Here is a 23,169-nt window from a genome sequence, read left to right as displayed (position 1 = left end):
TCTAATGAGAAACATTTCTAGAATCACTACTATCATCTCTTTTACTCAAATTAACATGATTAAAAACAAAATAAAACAAAACAATATTTACATAGTATTCAGTCAGCACAGCATAAAAAAAATGCTACCTAGCCTAGTTATTGTATTGCTACTTTATTTACTCCTCTACAGCGGCACATGCATAAAAATATTTTGGGTTTGCAAATGCACACAGTCAACAGCTCTGCATGTTGTCACAGTATAAACTTCATTCAAATTGCCACAGTCAAACGACCCGGGTTCAAACCAAATTCATGTGGCAGTGGTGGAATATGTTCCAGAGACTAGCAGGACAAAATACAAAGGTTTCATCAGCGACATAAAAATGCCAAAAATAAAGGTAGTTGGGATTCTAAAGGCATGACTCGCATGATATGGATGGGTACTGGTTCATAACGGACACTAACTTGTTTTTTTTTTTTTTTTGGTTGAAATGAAAAAAGTCAGGTTTTTTTCCTTTCTTGAGCAGTGACGTCACACTCATAATTACACACACTGCCTCCCAGAGGGCACAGAGGAGGAAGGACTGGACAGTGAGTGAACCTGAGGTAGCAAAGCCAAATCAAATACACTTTGGAATCGATAACGTAAGGGAATTAAAATGCCTTTACGCATTAGTGCATCTTGAAATCACCAAAATCATTTCACACTCTCAAGTCAAAAACTAGAAATCTATATAAAATTATACACAACAAAATAATTAAGACATAACTTCTCTAATTCAACTTTCTGACAACATCCTGGGTCCTGAGAAAGAACATGAGTCCTAGTTCCACTGTACACGTCATTTAAAAAGAATTTTTAATCCCATCCTTCACAATATACACAAGCAGTATAATTATAGTGGGAAGGCATACTTACAAAATTATTCATAATAGCCAAGCTGATATTTTAACATTTTGAATATGAGAGCAAAGAGTAAATTTTACCAAAAAATGTATGCGAGCAGTGAGTTATTCTTGAAGTATAAAAACAAATGTGTATATACAAAAATATACATCCTAACAAGACATTCCTTGCAGAGGCGTTTTTTCCCCACCCATTTTGTAAACTTTTAAAATATATTTGAGTACTTTCTATTCAAAAAGGCAATTCTTCAAACAATCCATGATACCAATGACTTTTTCTTCCATCAAAAACTTCAAAGTACTGTAGCACCTTCAGTCCAGAATCAAGATTTTTAAAAAATTCTTGGTTAAAAAAAGATTCTAAAAAGACAAATCAGTCAGTCAATCCATTCATATTTGGGTTTTTGTGAGCCTTTGCAGCCATAACATTGGGTCACAAAGGAAAAAAAAAAAAAGGCCTCAGCTCGGGAGTGTCCAGCGGCGGGATCCTCAGTAGACGCGGGGAATGATCCGGTAGCGAACAGTTCGGCAGTACTCGTCCCACGCCGAGCCGTACTTTCTCCTGCACTCGCTCATGTCCCGGGAGTCTCGGTGCACGAGCAGGATGATGAAGTAGATCATGTAGTACCACGGCAGGAGGTGGCTGAAGCCTAAAGATGTGGATGGTAAAAGGGTTGGGAGCACAGGGGAGGAGGAAAAAAACATTTTAATCTGATTGAATTCATCAGTTGGTAACAATGCAATATCACTGATGCAAAGATGGCACGTCTGTGACACAGTTTCTGTTCAAGTGCACCTCTTTCCTAAACATTCAAACGGTGCTCACCCCCGACAGATAACGGCGAGCAGCAAAGAAAAAGACAGTGAAGACATTTACTCCCTTCTCTGGAATAAAGTAGGGCCATTTCAGAGAAAGAGGGGTCGAAGCACAAGGTGCACGCAAACAACATTTCCCTTAGCTGTCCGCTAACATGTTGCTTTTGCAATGGAAACAGTAGCAACTGCTTCATCAACGTTAGACTGAAAAAGCATGCAGGCAGGGTGACGTTCAACTGTGGTTTTCTGTCAGGACATGCAGTGACTTTAACCAGCAGTGAGTCAGACAAAGTAACAGAATCTTCCTCTACTCATAGCTTCAAAAATTAGTCACTAGGCTAATTTATGTAATGTAAAAAGCTTAAGCTAGCAGTGACTAGAAGTTTGCTATAACAGTTATTACCCAGTAATTTTAAATCTTTGTTAAATATTCTTATTGTTAAGCCATATTTTACGTGTGTTAGTGGAATCAATTTCAAGGTAATGTATCTATGCAGGTATAATTATTTGTGTTGTCCGGGCCGAGCGATATGGCTGAAAATTAATATTATCCGTAACATTCTACAATGTAATTATTGGTGCTTGCACAAAATATTGAGACAATGAAATTTTTGATAAATAATTATCAGTACTGTAGATATAATGACTAAGTTGGTAAAGGCAAATAATAGAACAGCTAGAACAGTCTGGTAACTTCAAAAAAATTACATCACTTTACTGTAATAAAGCCATTAAATCGAGGAAAAGAAAACATGTCACAATGTCATTGAATAATATATTGTGTTAAATGGGTATATGATCTTGTCTCGCATAGATTGGAGGGCAGACTTTCAGCAAATATCATATTGTTGCCCAACAAATGTATAAAAGATTGTTCTGTGATGAAACCTGTAAACTGGTACACCCCGTTTTTTACGTATTTACAGATGCTGAAACTGCAGGAGCGAGAGGCGCCAAGGTGCTTGTTTTAATTTTTCTCAGGAATCTTCTTGAGTAACCTCGAGTATGAAGTGCTTTGAAAAGGATCTGGATGGAATTATGCAAGTCAGAAGGAAGTGATGAAATGTGATGAAAACGGATGATGGGGGATTTAATAATGCCGGAGAATGTGTGCTTAGGGTGATAGCTTGATTTTTGTAACAGTGCCTGGGTATCAGTGTTTTTAAAGTAAACCTTCGTTAAAATCTGTTTGGATGTGGAATTGATAGGTGAAAGAAAAACGGTAGTGTCTAGGAAGTGAACCTGCTGGGCGTCTATTGTTGATTTAACGGTGATGGAGGGGTGATGATTATTTAAAGTAGTGACGAATTGCTGAAAAGAAGGTAGATCGCATGGCCAGATTCCAAAGATGTCGTCGAGGTATCTAAGGTATACTGAGGGTTTAAGTGTGCACTTGCTCAGCGCCTCTCGCTCCCACTCGCTCATATAAATATTCACGTGGGCTGGCGCGAAACGCTGTCCCATAGCCGTCCCATGAATTTGCAAGTAATGCTGATTGTTGAAAGTAAAATCATTACTTTTAAGGCTTAATGAAATTAATTGTAAAAGCTCCAAATCTGGTCTAGTTGGATCCGGGTTATTTTGAAAGGTCCAGGTCCGTATTAATATTTGTGTATAAGCTATCAATATCTATCGTAAATAAGAAGGTATTATTAGGGACTGGTTTATTTCTGATTAATTCGATAAAATGATACGTGTCTTTAATATAGCTGGGATGGAGGGTAGAGAGAGGGTTGAGAAAGGAGTCTATGAAGCGGGATGCATTGTATGTGGCGCTATTGCAATCCGAAACTATGGGTCGACCGGGAGGAACTTCGAAGGGCACCGTCCAGGATTTAGGATCTTTATGAATTTTGGGTAGGAAATAAAAAAAAGCTGTGACAGGGGATGCTGGGACCGTAGAGGAAATCACGTTGTTTGGCTGATATGTATTTTTTAATGTATAATGAATGAATAATTTGCCTGAGCTGTAGTTGTGTATTGAGCTGGATGGTGTTGGGTATGGGAGTATAATATGTAGTATTGTTCAGCTGACGGTTGGCTTCCAGGAGATATTGTTGCCTATCCATAAGCACAACCTTCGAGCCTTTATCGGCTGGTTTTATGATTATGTTGGGATTGTGTGACAATTGTTTTAATGCGCGGCGTTTGGCCCCCGACAGGTTATCCGGGATATCTGCCGGGGGCCGAAAGGCGCACAAGGTTTTGTTATCCAGGTTGATAAGTTTTACAGTATTGGGGTGTAATTGAGTAATAGCCGGTTCCCAGTGTGAAGGATAAGTAAATGGTTGAGAATTATGGCTGGAACGGTTGTGGAAATAATCAGTGAGTTTAATTCGTCTGTGGTATGTGTGAATGTCCCTTCGAAGTTCCTCCCGGTCGAAGCGGGTGGGGCGGGGGATGAAAGAGAGTCCTTTTTCTAATAGTTCGATTTGAGCAGGGGATGGAGTGAAAAGGGTGGAGATTGAGGACGTTAGAATGGGAGTTGAGTTGTGAGGCTATTAGTTGCAGGGTCTGGGATGAGAGGGTGGTGTGTGTGGCCGGGTTTGCTTTATGGGAATGAGTAAATTTAGTTGTTGACACCAGTAGGAAAAGATGGCGCGCGCTGTCACGGGGGTCCAGTGGATGTGGTCCGGTTCTGTACTGAAGGTGTCGTGGAATTTAGGCCAGGAAGGGGAAATGGGTGGCAATAGTATTGTTTATGAGTTTGAGATTTGACTGTTGTATATCTGTCAAATGTGAGGAAAAATTCATAATCGGGAAGTAAATGTCAGTGTTGGGAAAGACTGTACAGGCCTGCTTATACAGGGCCTTCAATTGTTTAATAGAGGTAAGTTTGGCATCTTGATCTTTGTTGTTGATGCCAACCGATAATACCAAAATCTTCGTGTTGTGGTTAACGGGAGTTTTTTCCAGTACTTTGAGGAAATGGTAAGGGTAGCGCCTGGATAACTGTCAAGTTGGATATTGGGGTTTGTGTGTGCGGGAATTCTGTTAATATTAGAGTCTCCTAAGATCAGGATAGACTTACGGGGGCGAATGTTCCAGTCTTGTATTTTTCGGTGGGGGCGGGTGAGGTGGTAGGTGGCCAGCATCTGTCAGTGACAACAGCTGATGCTTCCTGTCAGCTGATTAACAGCCATCTGAAGGCAACAGCTGTGTTGTTCGTTTACACTGTCAATCAACAACTGACACTGACAGTGTTGAGCGCACACTGTCAAAGCCCATCACGCACATCAAATTCATTGTTGTTTCCTTGTTTCAGTTTTATTCCACCAACACCAGGCTGCTGCAAAATAGCCACACTTCTTTCCTGTCACCAGCTGTTTGGCCACATGTTGGCTTGTAACACAATGATGTGTGAAGATGGGTCTGAGTCTTTAACATTTCAACCACTAGAGGTCAGTGCAAGCAAGGCTTCTTCCTCCACATGACTTGGTGGAGAGATGTGCAGGAACTGCATGCAACCCAAACACCAACCAAGAAAAAGTACAAGCAAACTTTGTTTCTATTTATTATTGTAATTCTTAATTAATATGTACATCATTACTCACAAAAACAAGGTAACCTCTCAAATTTGTTGTTGAGAGGAAAGGAGAATGCTGCCTGTAATAGGTGGCTAATAGCAGACTTATATCCACAAATTACATCCAGTGAGCCAGACTGCTGCACACTTGAAGTTGTGGAAAATACTACACCTTATTAGCCTGTCCTCTAGTGCCCTGTTCACTTGTCTGCATGCTTCATTCTGCACCTTGATTCGTAAAAATAATGTGCTGTGGTGCAAACGTGAAACCAACTCACCACAGGGTAGAGACCAGGCCAGAGCCATGATGAGGTCTCCCAGGTAGTTGGGGTGGCGGACGACGCCCCACCAGCCAGACACCAGCAGACTCTTCCCTGTAGCTGTGGGGATAGTCTTCAAATCTGGAGAGAGCAGAAAACACCAAGACAGAGGTTATCAATGAGACAGAGAAGGACGCAGAAGGAAATAAAGCAGAGCTCAATCTGATAGCAAAATCATGCATTTACATTACTTAATTTACTGACAAGGAGTCCTGTTTATCATACATAATAATTCGTATTTTCAGCATTTTTAATAGTGTTTTTTTTCTGCTGTAATTATTTAGGAAAAAACAAAAGGATCGGGCTCAAATATAAGGTTCTGTTGATAAATATCTGCTGATTTGACAGATTATGTCAAAGCATTTCATTTGAATTCTTTGAGAAAAATGCTAGAGGTTTTCTAATGTGAAGTTCATCAAAAGAGTCAGAAGGGTTTGTTTTGTTTTAATAGTGATGCCATTTAGATTTGGTTCAGTCAGAACTATGGACAATTAAATCATCTGTCTTTGCTCACTACATCTTAACGTTTCTTACCCTCAAGTGTACATTAACTACAAGTTCTATGTACATCTTATGAAAATACACATCGGGGGATAGTTGCTTATATTGTAAGTGCCAGCCATGAGATGCAGGTGATTATTGGTGAGTGCATCCGCTCGAAAAAAAATCCATACTGTGTATCACTAAGAGATAAACAGTTCAAGCTGTATGTGAAAGGGTTTTAGGTGCACATATTGACCTCAATTAAGGAAAACATGGAATGAATAAACACACAAACCAAGTAAATTCCTGTTATTCTTTGAGAACATACTGCTGCTGACAACTCAGTCACAAACATACTGTAACTCTGGTGTGGAGACAACTGGAGAGCTAAAAACATTAGTCGCTTTAATGGCTGTTGAGCTCCAGTAATTTCTCTTGGAGGCCAATAAAGAAATGTGTAGGAGGAAAAAAATAGTCAGCTCATTAACATTGACATAATTAGCGTTGAGCCTAGCAGGAGAACTTACAAGACAGTTTGGGATCTGATGGGTTTCTCCTGAAGGCGTTCTTCTCAGAGTTGGATTTCCTGAAGATGTAGAAGCCGACGACTAGAAGACAGACAGACCAAGAGAAAACTTTAGCAACCACAAATAACTACTCAAGTGTTAACTTCATCTCTTTGAAATAATCAAACTGTCTTTTTGTCAATGCCCTTACAGAGTACCCATACATGACCTCAAGATAATATAACAAGAACTATTATCTTAACAGTTATGTAATCTAACGATCCAAATCTTTAATCCAGATCAGCATTGACCTCGGTTTGATGCTCTGCTACTTACATTTGAGTGCGACGATGGCTGCGACGACAGGGAGGCTCAGGGTGTTGGGGTGACTGACCAGGTAGTAGGCCTGCAGAGTGTAAGTAAAGGGAACCCACACCAGATCACCAAACGCCAACATGAAGCCAAAACCATCGTGCATCAAGTCCATGGTGGTCAGGATGGCCTCCTGAAGACACAAAAACACACGTTTAGAATTGTTTACCACACCATGTAGGTAATTACTTTATTTATGAATGCGCTTTATCGAACTCCCTTCTGATATTTTTAAGAAAACCGTTGTCACTGTTGTGGCACATTTTTATCTTGTGCTCTGCTAAGCGCACCTCATTCCAGAGGCCGTCCACCACGTAGAGGAGCTGGAAGAGGTTGACAAGGATCATGGCGTAAGATGGAGCGTCCAGACCCTGCTGCTTCATCTCAGCCAGCGCCATCGCAAAGTTGATCAAACACTAAGAGAGAGAGAGAGAAAATCCAACATCATTATGAATGTTCCCTAATCATCTACAATACTATATGACAATTTGTAAAGTTAACCTGCCTTCCCTTGTTAAGTACTTTACATTGACAACGGTACAGAACCTTCACTTCAGAAAAAGAAACCAACTGAAACAATATTGTGTACTTAAAAAACTAAGATAAAATAAAAAGTATACAAGAAATGTTTTAGTCTTTGGTCAAATTAGACAACACAACAAGCATAAAGAGACATTGGTCCATGTTTATCACATTCTGGGATGTCTGTGAATCAACCGCCTTCACAAAGTGTTGTGCTTGTATTGCAATACCATTTCTGAACATCTTAAAATCTTGCCCCTGACAAAAAAAAACCAATATTACATTAATTAAAAAAAACTAAAACAAATACTTGAGACTAATAAAAACAAACTACAACTGAACATGTTTAGACAATAAAAACTGAAATGAGCAAAGACACTCTGGAAATTAACTGAAAGTAAACTGATCTGAAAACAAAAATTAAGAATAAAATAAAAACACTAACAAAAAACAAAACTATAATAACTCTGGTTCATACCAAAAGTCTGAGGTTTAAAATCAGTTCCACGCATGGCCACCAGAGGACGCAATGTGAGCAGAAAATGACACAGACCAAGTGACACATTTCCTAAAATCTACAATTAGCTGTGGTGTTCAGGCACATTTTTAAAATAAAGATACAATGACTGATAGTCATTTGAGTGCTCAGCAAGGGTGTGGTTTTTTTCTGTTTTTTTGGTGTTTTTTTGAGTTTGTGTTGGTATTTCATGACGACTCACCCAGCCAATCAGACCAGGACGCATCTCACAGAAGAATTTCAGATCGAAGTCTTTGATGCGTGGATTGAGCTCATGTCCTTTGAAAAAGTCATAAACCACATTGCCTGGAGAAACCAAGGGAGAGAGAACAAATCAGACAACTGTGCAAACTATAAACCAAACGACAAAACAACAAATAATCAAATTAATAAAACAGGCACAACACAATGTATCTGATCAGTCAGTAGGTAACTCTAGATCACTGTCCTCACCAGAGTTTCCCCCCAGTGCCAGCTGCTCTGGGGCAGCATAGCGAGAGCGGATGTACAGGTAGATGCTCAGCAGGACGGAGATGAGGAAAGAGGCCGTAGCCAGCTGCAGGAAACGGCTGTGGATGTAGGTGAGGTCAATGCCCTGGTACACTGCTGCGGCGACCACGAGAGAACTCACCACGATGGCAAAGAAACCTGGAGAGACACACAGAGGGTTGGTACAGATGGACAAAAGAAAGATGTAATGTGGATAACAAAAAGCAAACAGCTTGGAATTGAATTACCACTACAAACAGAGATGTTTATTATATCAAAATTGACAGCAAAATCATTGTCCCTTTTTCAGCTCAAATTAATGTTCTCTGCTGGTTGTGATAAGTTAAAGTAACAGCTGTCAACACTGGTGAACTGTGGAGAAAACGAGGTATCAAAGCATCCTAGGTAACTTAACACAACACACTAACTAACCGAAATAGATTCGTTTGTTCAGCAGAGTTTAAAGAGCAGGTCTAAACACTTGCTGACTGTAATGGAAGTGGCTCACAGTAGAAGTTGGACTTCTGACAATGAGTTGACCATCATGGGCTCTGATAGTCAGCATTTCTTTTAATTCTTAGCATCGTCATTTTTATTAATCCACTTCTAGATAAAATAAATTAACTGAAAAATGATGCAGACACCTCTGTCAGTAGTCTCACTCAATGTCCTGCCCACAGCACTGTCTAAATGTTTATTGGGCTATGATCTTAATCTTAATCTATGATCAGACATCATAACTGTTCATAATAATAGCTGGTTGACAGTAGGAGTGAAAAGTTTGGGAACATCTTCTCATTCAATGATTTTCTTTATTTTTATTATTTTTTTCCACACTGCAGATAAACACTAGAGACATCAAAACTAAGAAATACTGGATTATATGGAATGCTGTAATAAGAAAAAAAAGGTGAAAACAAGGCAAAACATGTTTTTGCCTTTTAAGAATCTAAAATATTAAAGATTCTTACATTGTCTCCTGCACTTGCAATCAAAGATTTAATAACACTTTTATTACTTAACATTAATATTAAATCTTTGATTGCAAGTGCAGAAGACAGCATATGAGAATCTTTTTGCTTTTTATTGTTGATCGTTTGTTGACCTACAAGTGTGCAAAAGTTTTTGCTCTTTGATATTTTAGATTTTTCAATGTAGCCACATTTTTCTTTGATGACAGCTTTGCACACTGCTGGTATAATCTGAACCTTTTCTTATAAAATTGAATGAGAGGTGTGTTCAAGTGTTTGACTATGTATTTTGTATTCATAATCTGAGTCAGCAAAATAACTGCTGAAAGTTATCAAATAAATGTAGCAGAGTGAAGTAGAAAGTACTAGTTGAAGTATGAAGTAGCAGAAAATTATTCTAATATGTTTATTAGTTCCAAATATTGGTTACCAGTCTCCTTAACTACTAATCATTGGTAACAGATCAGTTGATCCTTGGTTCTCTAATCACACAGCCTCACCATTGGTTCTGTACTTCAGCCTCTTCCCAGACCTCAGTGGCATACCTTCGCTCAGCTGGAGAAGACAAACAGGAGATTAACAGCTGACCAAGACCACTTTTTAAGTCACTGTGTGTGGGGGGGGGAGTCATGGTGGGAGCAAGAGTCACTAACTCACAAGTAAACACATGCACTCTAAAACTCATGAACCCACTGGATAATGTTGGCCTGTGAGAGGTGCCAGAACTCATTGCTTCTCTAATAGGTTTCAGTTCACTTCATACACCAAATAAGATTTTTTATTGTAAACATCTGTCCTCATTTTACCACTGTAGGGACTTTTAAAGGGGAATAGGAGCTAAATATTAAAGACGAACATCAGATTTTAAACCTACAATAGAGGTTGAACTGAAATACCAAACATAAAACATGTCATTCAGGTGAACAGAGAGTAATCTCAGTTAGTGAGATAAGATATCAAGAGGCAGAGACAACCCAGTAAGGAAAGAACAAGCGCTTTCTTTTTTCCTCTGGAGTGTCTAATTAACTGTTACTCCTGACCATTAATCCAATTTCTGCCTCCTGCCAGAGTTCACAAACACAAGAGGGTCATGTGCTGGTTCACGTGTGTCTCTCCTGTATTAGTGAAAACAGAGAGCAGCTACCAGCTTACCCACATGGTTTCTACTGTGTTCAGTGAAATACTGGACTGATGATGTTACACACTGCTATACAGAGGAGAAGGGGGGGACTTCATTTCCCTGAATGAACTTGCATTTGTGTGTGTACAGCTCTCAGCTCCTCTCACCTTTCCAACAGGCAGGATGTAGAGCAGGGCCTGGAATAAGATCCAGAGGATAACAAAGCCAAGAGCCTGGGCATCCCAGAAGGCTTCCAGAGCGGGCAGAGGAGAAGGAAAGTTGGCCAGGCTGGGGTCCTCCAGGTTGACTTGGAGTATCACGAAGAGAACCCAGGCTGGAAGGAAGAGCAGCCAGAAGTACGCTCCTGGAGGAAGGACAAGACACACCATGGACACTAACGTGATCAGTTTGATCATATCCAGTGTAACACATTTCTGCGTGTCTATCTTAAACACCATCATCAATCATGTAGAAACACACACATACAGGAAGTGACTGGTTTCAGGCTGACTCCCCAACATACAAGGGAGTCAAATGGCTGAGCCAGCTGTGAGGCAGGGAATGTGACGCACTGCACATGCAGTGAAGCAGCATGTGCAGTGATTATGCAGTTACAAAAATCAGGCTTGCATCACATCAAAGCTGGCAGTGTTCTATTCTCTCAGTAAACTAAAAAGCTGTGTGTAATTTATGATTGCACATAATGGCAAAAATGCATACAGTTCTCAGAAAACCATTGGTATATGCCTCTGTCTAAGGTTTAGTGATTCCCAGAATGATTTCTGAGCTGGCTGTAACCTGAGATCTAGCAGTAGCAACAGTCTGGCTGTCATCTAAAATGAATGAAATGAGAGAATATTTGTACAGCCTTAGTTTTCATGGTTTTTAAGGGTTTCTTTAGAAGTAAAAATCTGCAAAGCCTGCCTGTGTGGTGCTAATGTTAATATAACACGAGACTGGACATGCTGCTTGTTTGGGAAGCAGAGACAATCATGCCTAGTGTCAAACACATGGCATTCCTTGAATTTGGTGTTTCCACTCTTAACTGAAATGATTATTTGACAGACATCACTACTAGCATTTCTCTTGTATGATCTGAAGCGACCGTTTTATCTTCTTTGCCATGACTCGTTCTTGTTGCAAGTTTCCAGCAACACAGACACACGAGTTTGACATCATTGTTTTGTAATGCACAACAATCAGAAAAACATGCCAGCATCAATAAATAGAAATGATCAACTCAGAGGCATATTATTAGGATGGATCACAAAATTTGTAAACAATTCTCCACTAGTTCTTGATTGCCATCCAGAGTGACTAACAGGGTGAGATACTAATACCAACCGAAATAGGGCTGCAACTAAGAATTACTTCCATAGTCGAATAATTGACTAATAGTTGTTTTTAAAATGTCAGAAGATGGTGAAAAATATCAGTGGTTCCCGAAGTTTAAGATGACATCCTCAAATTGTTTTACCCACAACCCAAAGATATCCAGTTCACTGCCATAGACGAGTAAAGAAACCAAAAAATATTCACATTTAAGAGGCTGAAATCAGGGAATTTTTACTTTTTTCTCTAAAAAATTACTCAAATCAATGCCAAGTTGTTCAAGGACATAATCAGTCTGCTTGTAATGAATTAAGAGAAGACTTAACATCAGGCTTGTGGCTGCATACTGACATGGAACTGCATTTCCTTTACATCCTGTTACTCACCAATCTTCCCACCAAAGTCAAGTGGGGTGGAGGAAGGGGGAGCAGGAGCTACAGCCTGCTTGGCATCCTTCTGCTCCAGCTGCTCTGGTTTGGCCTCAGCTGGTTTGGCATCTCCATCGTCCTTCCTGCGGCGCAGATTGTAGCGGCCCAGGTTTTTGTCAGCCTCTGCCTCTACCTTAGACTTTGGAACAAAGATTTAGGCTTATTAGGATTCTGGATTGTTAAAAGATATAAATCAAATTGAAATGTTGCAGAAGATGTGGGCTTGAAATTTCAACAAAGTTGTTTCACACCATAAAGTCTTACTGACGGGTGCAGAGAATTAAATAAATAAATAAATAAAAAAGAATCTTACACACCATCCATCACTTGTACTCACTTTCAGTTGGCAGATTTGACAGGTTAAATTCATATGCATAAGACATGGGCTTGGTGTTTGTCTATAGGAACTTAACCTGATGAAGGTCTGAAGACAAATGTGTCAATAAAGTGAGTACAATATCTGAGGTAAAGAAAACTAAATTACATCACTTTTACATTAATAGCATATGGTTTTCCCTCACTACATACATCACATAAATGGACAAAAACTGAACTCAGGTCAAGTGGCGTTGTGGTTGACTGTGGAAAAAATGTATCTAACCAGCCAGACTTTTAATGGAGTTAAGTCAAGGAGATGATTCAATCCAAAATTCATTCAAATGCTTGACTCACAATATTCAGCGTTTTGGGGTGCTATTGTCAAACTTATAGCATCTTCTGACATCTGCATGTACCAGAATGCATTGTGTGTAAGCTCTTGACACCCATGCCCATGTTGTTGTGTATCACCACACTAGCCTATAGCTATTTCTTCGTTTTGTAAGCCAAAACATTTAATTGACAAAAATATGTCAAGGAAGAAGTACAGGATATTTATGTTGCTTGGATTTCTTCCCTCCACGTCTGGGCAGCCAGGGTGTGTGCTAGATTAGTATTTTTGTCACCTAAAGCATATGGTGGTGATACACAACAACATGGGCATGAGTGTCAGGAGCTTGCCCGCAATGCATCCTGGTAAATGTCAATATTGGATGCACTGAGGAATTTGTTGCTTCATTTGACTACATTTGCCATCAACACTGATTGGACATCTACATGAAAGTCCAGAATTTTTCACTTCAAGTTTTCAACTTTCCCTGTTAATGATTAAATAATTTCTCTAAGCTATGACCAATCTCCTAGTTTTTCTCAGAAAGCTGCTCACATACACAATTATCTAGGATTAACGATCAGGTCACATAGCCTTACAGACTAACAGTGACTTTAGAGGCTAGCTGGTCTCAGGTCTGTGATCCTACTCAGGAACTGATTTAAACAAATCCAAAACAACAAAGTGGGCAAAATGACCAAAACAACGAAAAACTGAACTGAAATAAGACATACTATTGATGGGACTGTCTAGCAGTCTATAATTAGTCTAGATGTTAGGACCGCAAAGCTGTCAGAAAAGGCAGGAAAGTAAAGACGTGGCACACGTTGGTACGCCATGTGACTGACTAAATGAAGCACGATCTTGTGAGGGGAGCCTCTCTCTGGAAAACACACACATGGCCCCCCCAACGTGCATGCATCATGACATTCCAACAGCTCTAACTTACCTCAAAGCCCATTCACTATTAGAAAGTGAGTAGCGCCTGGAACATCAGTTGTTCTTTGAAATATAATCAATCTGACAGAACTAATTTCAACTCATGAGAAATGCAACCGTAGAAGAGCTTATGAATAAACAAGTGGCATTAATGTTTCCTATTATAGTCCAGTCTTGAATGTAGTTGATGTTTCATTTATGCTGATGTTCATGTGTGTACTTGAGAGCACCACTTCTAATTTATTGCTATTATTATTATTTATTTGAGTACAGGCCTTTTACCCCACACAGATGAACATCTTTTTAAATACAAGATAAAACTCACCTCATTTACTTTGTTAGCAGTGTTATTCTCTTCTTTCTTTTCAAGCTTATTGTTGCTATTGTTCTCAGCTGCCTTTGTCTGTTCCTGCCCATCAAACAATGGAGGGAGATTGATGGAGGTGGAGAGAGACAAAAAGGGAGGGAAAAACACAACGTGAGGAATATGTAGAGGGAACGTGACGGTGTTATGGTCAAAATCCAGAGTGACAGAAGCTGACACATTTCCAAACAATGACAAGGTACTGATGATTTAGGACATCTGACAATGGAGTGGCTCTTGCTGTTACATACTGCTGTTATCCTTTCCCCACATGTTTTATAATATTTAATTACCCAAAAAAAAGACACAGTGAGAGTCTTTGCTGTCTTCATGACCATGGGTATGATGGTAAAACTGTATCTGTGTACTCTTGCACACGCTGTATCTACGTCATGTCTGCATACTATCTTGTGGTGGCCACGATCTTAAATTAGTCTTATTTTGTCGTGGTCAAGAACTTTGCCAGTGCCACAATGTGATTACTTAAAACGAACAGCCTGGTGGGGCAGGTTAAAGAATAGGGAATGAGCAAAGATCAGTGTAATGTGGTGGGGTGCCCAGATAGATTTCACCACTATTGCACAAACTGTGTGTGTGGGAAATTACACAGCTTCAGAGGGCACACAGCCATGATTAAATGATAGTTCACCTTGTCAGCCTACAGCCCACGCAAGAAACAGCATGACTGAATTGGTGTCACAGGAAGCAACTCATAACTGATTCTTACAGGTTCAAATATTGTCTTTGTTGCCTGGTAACGTTAACAACAAATGTAGATCCAGGGAGTAAAACTGAATCAGCAGAGGCTCTGCTAAGCACTGCATCCTGATTGATTAATGACTTTGCTTACACTTTACTGTCTACTGTAAGTTTTTAATTTCAAATTCACCACTATTTCCAAGCTTTGACTTCTTTAGCAGATCACACAAATTCAAGATTGGTGTAAAATTTAATGTTTGCTACGGCAAAAAAACACATATTTAAACTGAAAGATAGTGTGATTTCTGCTGAGATCTATACCAAATGAAGATTTATACCATACTTATAGTCTGTAGAATAAGATGTGAAGGCGAAGACATCTTTGTAAGACCTCATTATTTAATTGAATATGGTATTTTGACACACATTTTGCCTTAAAGAAATATTGTGCAGTAGATCTTATAGTGATTTCAATAATCTGTTCAGCCCTAATGTATACTAAGCACAGCAGCAACAATTCATCTACTAATCAACTGAAAGAAAAATAGCTGCCAACTATTTTAAGAATTGATAAACCATTTCAGTCATTTTTCAAGTAAAAATGTCAGAAATTTGCTGGTTCCAGATTCTTAGACGTGGGGACTTGCTACTTTTCCTCGTCAACTGTGACAACACATGATTGGGTAAATGAAGCAATTTGAAGACATCGCTTTGGGCACTGAGAAACTATGAGGAGTATTTTTCAGTTTTTTGACATTTTACAGACGAAACAATTGATCATGAAAATAATCAGTTTTGTTTAGTTAGTTTGATGAGGTAACGTGACAGCTAACTAGGCTACTTTACTCGATAGACTGAGACCGCAATTCACAAAAAAAAGTCAAGTGAATCTATAGTGGTTCTTCTGCATACAACGCAGTCATCAGAGGTCACCAGTAATACTGTACAGAGTACAGTATCTCAATTTATGTATTTACTTTAAGTCTTCTAGAGACCTCTATATATGCACTCTTTCTGAAGGAAGCTTTGATATGCCTCTTGCCTCTGCGGCATCGCAAGTAAGTGACTGAAAGTGAGTTAGAGAAGGCAGGAGTAGCACTTACTGGGCTGATGTCTGCAGTATCCTTCTGTTTTGTATCCTTGCGGGTGGACGGTGCACTCTCTGTTATAGCTGCAGTAGCAACAGCCGCCGCTGTGCGGGAGGATGAGCGCCGCGTGGTCCTTGCTGGGGAGCGCGACCGGCTACGGCGGCGGCCTGGTGATCGAGAACGTGAGCGGGAGCGGGAACGGGGCTGGAAACCGGCAATACTCTGAAGGAAACAGAAAATGAGATTAACACATCAACTACAAAATTCTCCTCCACATCTACAAATCCCGCTGCGGCCTTGCTCTCCACCCCCCAACATCAGCCTGTGAACTCCCTTCTGAAAACCCACTTGTTCATCAAAACGTATGGCGTCTACCTCCAACAATCATTGCTATTATTATATATTTATTTCTGTTTCTTGTTCTGTAAGGCATCATTGGGTACCTTGAAAGGCACTTTATAAATCCAAGTTATTACTATTTCTTACAACTATACCTTGTTTTTATGAGTAAAACTACAGTGTTATTATAGAGAAGCCTGCCTTATCTTGTTTATAATATAGCAAGTCCACATAATATTTAAACTTTACACAGCAGGGTCAAGATAAGGTTGTCTACGTAGTTTATGAGCTAAAGCAACATTTATTATGAGGGCCGGTATCACTGTTAAACTTTTGCATAACAATTCATCATAACAGCGCATATGCTAAGCCATAGAGGGGGCCGACCATTTAAGCTTCAGTTCCAGTTTAACCTTTCCCTTTACAAACTTTATTACCTAATTAATAACTGATTAATATCCCTAACTCCTATGATTCCAGACTTGGCTGTCTTCATAGCTGACAACCTACAATTTTAACCTAGTACTAAAAAAAGATTTAGATACGACATGCACACATGCAAAAGGCCACGTAAAGTTGAGTGAAAAAGTGTCTGTGTGATTCTGGTAATACCTTGATGTCTTGTTCCTTCAGCTCCAGCTCAGTGCCATCCTTGTAGATGACGGTGTAAAGCTGACTTTTGGTGTCATGGCCCAGCACCTTGACCTCATAATACAGGCTGCTGCCGGGCCAGCGGCCCATCACCATATCCCCTTTCGAATACTTCACCGACGGCATCCTCACTGGCCTGAGAACAAGTGGAAAATGAGATAAAGAGTGAGAGTGAAAGACACAGAAAGAGAAAGTGAAAGATGATATAGGCTAGTACAAGTATGGCAAAGAGGAGCAGAAGGAGGTCAGAGAAGTGTGTGAGAGAAAATACCGAGTGGGTGGAAGACAACAGAGAAAGATGATAAAAGGTAATAGTTCTTAAGAAATTTTAATTTAAATTAATTTTTTGCCTTTGATTCAGCGGCTTAAAATAGGGTGTACTGGACTGAGCAAAAATCACTGTAAAGGGTTTCCCCCCCACATTCATCCAAACAGTATAGGTTGTATGTTTCTGAATAAAAAACATAAGTGAAGAAGCCATACATGTCTGGCATCAAGTGTACATGGAATCATTAACTAGACAACTGACAATGCAGTGCAAACCTCATTTGCCATTGTACACTGTAGATAATTTGATACAATGACTGCCATTGTCATCACACTCTGCCCTTTCTGTCTCCATACAGTCCAGTGAAGCACAGCATGAGCTCAAACTTCAACAATCTGCTTGAAAGACAACTACAGTGGCATCTTAAAATCTCAATGGGCTCATTGTCACTTACACTGCTTTGACATTTACATATGTGACACACAACTTTCTCTCTGTCCACTGCATTTACATAGAGTGTAACTACCAGTGTTACAATTAATATCAGTCAAACAATGAGTGGCTGACAACTTCTGCTGCCATAAATAATAAAGCAGAACAGCAGACCAATTTAAATTAACCATGAACTAAGATAATCTTACAAACAACAGATCTGTCATGCAAAGTGAAGTACAAAACAAAACAGCAATTACACAGCTTATCATGTGATTGTATTTAGTTATTCAAAAAGTCACAGGGCTGAGGATTACAGCAAGCATGTACCAAACCTGCAAGGAACATTCTCTTGAGCTAGAACAGGAACTGAAGCAGAGGTGAAAATCAAGACTCCATTACTATGACTTTACAAGAGATGAGTGGGCTGTTCTGGCCACACCCCTGGGCATGCATTCTTAAAAATAATCAACTGGAAATATGTGTAACCCTGGGACAATGTAATACTGCTCAACTCACTGTCTAGATCTTATCCCCAGAGGGAAGCCTTGAACTACACAGAAAAAAAATATCCACAGAATCTGTGCTTCTGATTTAATTTTGTCAACTGATGTGTGAAACTAACTTGGCAGATTTACGGCGAGGCAAGGTCATCCAGCTCTATATTTGTCAACTGCAGTGCTAGTGGTCTGTGATAAAGATTCTTCAGTACCTGCCACATTATTGTTCAGATAATTCAATATTTTATAGAGTAGGGCTGAAAGAAATGCAAAAAATTTATATTAAATGGTGAGAAATGTCACTGTTTCCCAAAGCCTATGGTAACACCCTTAATGTCATGTTTACTCACAACCCAATAATATTCAGTTTACTGTCAGGAAGGAGTAAAGAAACCAAAAAATACATAACAAACTGAAATCTATAATCGATTAATCATTGCAGCTCTAATAATGATTGTGTGATTTTTGCTAGGGTCTATACAAAACAAGTACATTCCCTTACATCTGGAGAATATGATTTATAGGTCAGGGCATCCCTATACCACTACAATGCTTTATATAAAATTTATATTGTTACACAAAAAAATTCCATCTCCTGTGATTTGGATATTGCACTTAACCATACTGCTATTTCAATAATATTTCAATTAATTCTTCAGCCAAACTACAGAGGATGGAAATTTCCCACTTAAGTCAATTGATTCATTGAGAAAATGAATTCTAAAACTAAAATCTAAATTCTGAAACAAAACAGTTGAACATATCAGCCATTATCTTTGTTGTGTTTTTTTCCCAAGTTTAAATCGTGTCTGTGTTTATACACCTGATCCATCCAAACAGTCTGAGTGGCTGCTGGACAATCTATGTTAGCCAACACCAGAATCCTACTGTAGTGTGTGCACCACTGGACACAATGAGGTAGGCCAGGCAAGGTCAGCATTATGGAACATTAGGGACCGGGGAGGCTCAGTGTCTAGAAAACCACCACACGACTGCAGAACTGCTGACAGGTCTGTCCCTGCTAGGTTTACCCAATACTGTCTGCCTGAAAGAGTCGTGCCATGCCATGCAAGTCACTTACAGCCAACCACCAGGCAAAGACTTTTAGTGCAGCCGAAGCACAAACAAACGATATGAAACTAAACTGCAGTTGTGGCTTTAAGTCTGACAACTTAGGCAGCCAGTTACAGGACAACCATAAACTCATAAAATTGTTAGAATGGTTGGTCAGTTTTACTACTAGACACCCATTGAGTTCTGTAGACGAATCATACAGACATACTTGTGTTACACATAGTTCATTCATAGGAAATCTATAATAACTGAGATAAATGGAAAAGATGTGCATGTTTCCGTTACTCTAAATCACTTTTCATCTTATTTTGCCACTGCCAGCATAAGAACACAGAGAAAGTATTGCTATATGTAAGAAATGTCTGATTAGTCGCACCTTAACCAGAACATTAAGTTACTGAAAGAAAGGAAGCACTGACTTAAAACACATTCAGAATAACCGACTTTGGCTGCAGCAAAGCAGGTCTCCAGCTCTTGACTGGTGATGACTTTAGCCACATAGCATAATGACAGCCTCCTGTCAGCAGCCTTGCTAATTAAAATTCCAGTGGTTTATACAGGGCCATGCTTCAATAAATGGCAGGTAGCATGTAGAAACTGCTTTGAGTTTTGGATCGGTTTTTGCTTTGTACCCTAAATTGTCCAACTGAAGAAAAATTAATCATCATACACATATACACATAAGACACCCTCATGTTAAAGTTAACAATAACAGCTGATTATTGCCTAATAAACCACTATGTACAATCCAATCTCCTGTAAGCCTTTAATATAAATCAACGGATTTACAGCAATGGTCAACAACAGTCCATTGAGAAGTTGGCTCACCAGGATTACTACAAACAGGCAGGGCGAGTCAAACGTGCAGTCAACCCCTAATCCGCTGGTAACTGATCTAATCTTGTAACAACACATAAATCCGCAACATCTGAGTAAGAAACATCTCAATATGACACACCCAAAGTAAGTCCCTGCGTTGCTCTCCTGGCTTGCCCGCTGAGTTCCATAGGGGATGTGGAAGCCAGGGTTGAATCGTGACTGATGAGAGTTTCCCATCAGATCTCAGGCTGGGCTGATGAAAGGATACAGGCTGTAACGTGGGTGGGGTTTTAAATAGAAGTCGGGCAGGCAGACATCCCCCCTTTGTGCTGAAAAGTGTTTAGCTCCACCTGGTATGCAGCCCCTTTGAAATGTAACATGTGTTAAGTTGTAAACTCCCACCACCAGTGGCAATAACATTCCAGTGAGATATTATTTTACTCGGTGGTAGGATAAATTTGCGTGGTTTCCTTTGGTCCGCAAAAGAAACAAATGCAGATAACTTACTAAGACACAAACTGTACTCCCATTATCAATATGCCATCAAATGTCAGATTAATGTACTGTAAAACCACCAAATCCACAAATGCTAGTTTACAATATCCTATACTGCCATGAACTTTTCCATCTAATAAGACTATGTAATCATTAGATAGTCATTTTAATTCACAAGCCATGTACAACCCAAATTGATCTCAAATGGGACGGACCAGTAAAATCATTGCTTAAGATCTGATAAATAACCTCTCCAAACATAGCAAACATTCACAACTAATGAACTATCCTGCAAGACAGATGATCTTCCACATTCTGTCAGCCTGACATTACATGAGCATTACAATATACAGATCACAGTGGATGTACAAATGTACATAACATTTCTGTATTTTAGATCTGAGCAACAAGACTGAATTTTACTTCTTTATGACTCGAACAACTTGTTAAGATCAAGAAACTATTATTATTATTATTATTATTATTATTATTATTATTATTGTTATAGTTTTCCATACATTCCCTCTCCTGTGTAGTAATGCTGGCATCACCACACATCACCAACTAAAGTTGAAGCTGATGAGGAAGAAGGTGAAGTTATCTGCCCTGCCTTTCAAACCATTTAAAAATCAAAAGGTCTGGCAGTGCTTCAGCAACAGGGTTCCACCAGTTAACTGTTTAAATATGTGTCAGCAACAGATTATTTTGCACTGAAGCTGCTGATTGACAATGATTTGCACAGTGTTGCACATTTTAAATATGCCCACAATTAGTATTCATTGTTTTTTTTCCAGAGAACTGCAGTCTGATCTGGAATTAATGACTCCTCTGCAATTTTGTACACTTTAAGTAATCCTGTGGGCCAGATAGGCCTCTTGGCGGGCCGATTCTGACCCGCGGGACATATGTTTGACAATCCTAGATGTATACTATATCTATCACAATTTAGTAACACTCACCGACAAATATAAACTAAGGTTGTGCTTTGAATGAAATGCGTTATTACCAAATAGTTGCTCTTCCTAAACGTGATATCTTCACTTGGACTTCTGCTGCGTTATGATTTGACATATTTTTGAATAACTTGGAGCACCTTCATTCATCAACGTTATTTCCTTAACGTTACCTGTCTGTTAACCCTTACGTCTATAAAAAAAATCTGATAATATACTGAGTGACACGCAAATACAAGCTTGGTTTGTCGACGTGAATAATAGTAAGTTAACGTTGTATTGTTTATGCCTCAACTCAGTTGTAACGTAAAGTTATTAGTCAGGAGCTGTTTCTTTAACGGAGTGCGCCTGCCGTTAGCTTTGTTAGCTTCAAGATAGCGGTGATGCAGTTACAGGCGACAGAAAGGAAAGGAGGGAAAACGTCATGCATTCAAATACTGTTGACGAAGAAACCGAACGCACCCGTCAAACAATCAACCCGGGAGCACACTTCAACAAGTTCCACTGAACTTCATTCAGTGACGATAACGTGCTCCCATCGAAAGATCTATAAGATATATATTGCGCACACAATCGAAAAACTGCCTGGGCAAACTAATGTTAGCGTTACAATCTAATAAAGGTCGTCTTTTGACTCAACAGGCACCGTCTAATTTCAGACAATCCTATGGCTACGTACCGTTAATCTGGATGTTTCCGAACAGAGCGTCCGTAACGGTAACGTTATAAGTTACCGTCAAAGTGCAGCTGACCACCACTATCAAACATTTCTAATCAAAATATAAGAGGAAAGGTCGCGGGCACATAAGGCAACATTACACTTCATTCGGCACATTTACTTACACCAGGGGAGACAAGTTAAGATTCCAGAAACTAGTCGGAGCCCGTAGCGCCGTTATACATCCAGCTTGAGTTAGCTTCAGCTAAGCCACAATTTCCCAACAAAGAGAAACGTAACGCGACCTGTCATTACGCATCATAAACATACATGCTGGACGGATACACTTACCTTAACAATATGCGAATAATTCCAGCAAGTAGAACTGATCAAATATTCCTTAACGAAGCGACGAATTCATAAATTAAGCGTAATATTTTAAAAACTGGCTTCACTCACGTCTGACGTAGAGCTCGTTCTCCCTCCCTCTCCGGGCAAAACCCACCAGTGACTGGAAAGGCGCGAAGGCCGCTGATTGGCTAGCTCAGCGTTCAATTCAAACAGTTCTTCTACCTCATTGGTTAGCGGAGGATTTTTAAATGAGTTGTGATTGGTTTGCAGGGAGTCACGACTACTTTGTTTACCGGTGTCAAATTACCGTCAAGACAAAATGGTTGAAGAGGCGAAAACGGATATCATAATAACACACTAACGCAGAAGCTATAAAGGAGCACAAAATATACTCAAATGAACATAATAATGTAATAAATATAAATGCACTTAAATGCATTATTACAGAACTAACATCTTATATTAATGTAACATGACATGTATATGGTATAATTCCTACTTTATTTAATAATGTAGCCTACTAACATTAGCTACAATAAGCAGAATTCTGGTGAAGTTGAATGGAGATTCAATCTGAGTTAACCTGTTTACATTCATTCCT

At 39.5% G+C, this 23,169-nt stretch overlaps 1 protein-coding gene across 4 annotated transcripts; it reads right to left on the bottom strand.

Annotated features, from left to right (window-relative positions):
* Positions 1-823: 823 nt before the first annotated feature.
* Positions 824-22,763, bottom strand: lbr (lamin B receptor). Of its 4 annotated transcripts, none has more exons than XM_084737206.1 (14): positions 22,677-22,763; positions 16,980-17,154; positions 16,044-16,250; positions 14,203-14,286; positions 12,248-12,428; positions 10,697-10,893; positions 9,910-9,964; positions 8,403-8,597; positions 8,152-8,255; positions 7,201-7,326; positions 6,875-7,043; positions 6,560-6,640; positions 5,508-5,630; positions 824-1,537 (listed from the first exon to the last, which is right to left on the bottom strand). In XM_084737206.1, exons 2-14 carry the CDS (start codon positions 17,142-17,144, stop codon positions 1,377-1,379), a joined length of 1,848 nt encoding a protein of 615 aa, XP_084593332.1. In that variant the 5' UTR covers positions 17,145-17,154; positions 22,677-22,763; the 3' UTR covers positions 824-1,376. The 4 variants fall into 4 exon arrangements, with proteins under 4 accessions (XP_084593332.1, XP_084593331.1, XP_084593328.1 ...); XM_084737205.1 differs by having other exon boundaries at positions 22,569-22,725; XM_084737202.1 differs by lacking the exon at positions 22,677-22,763 and adding an exon at positions 20,251-20,363.
* Positions 22,764-23,169: the final 406 nt, after the last annotated feature.

Source organism: Lutjanus erythropterus, chromosome 15 (genome assembly GCF_056507025.1).
Source record: "Lutjanus erythropterus isolate fLutEry1 chromosome 15, fLutEry1.hap2, whole genome shotgun sequence".
Classification (NCBI taxonomy): domain Eukaryota; kingdom Metazoa; phylum Chordata; class Actinopteri; order Lutjaniformes; family Lutjanidae; genus Lutjanus; species Lutjanus erythropterus.
The sequence above is the reverse complement of the archived record's forward strand: the minus strand, read 5'-3'. Positions and strand labels throughout refer to the sequence as shown.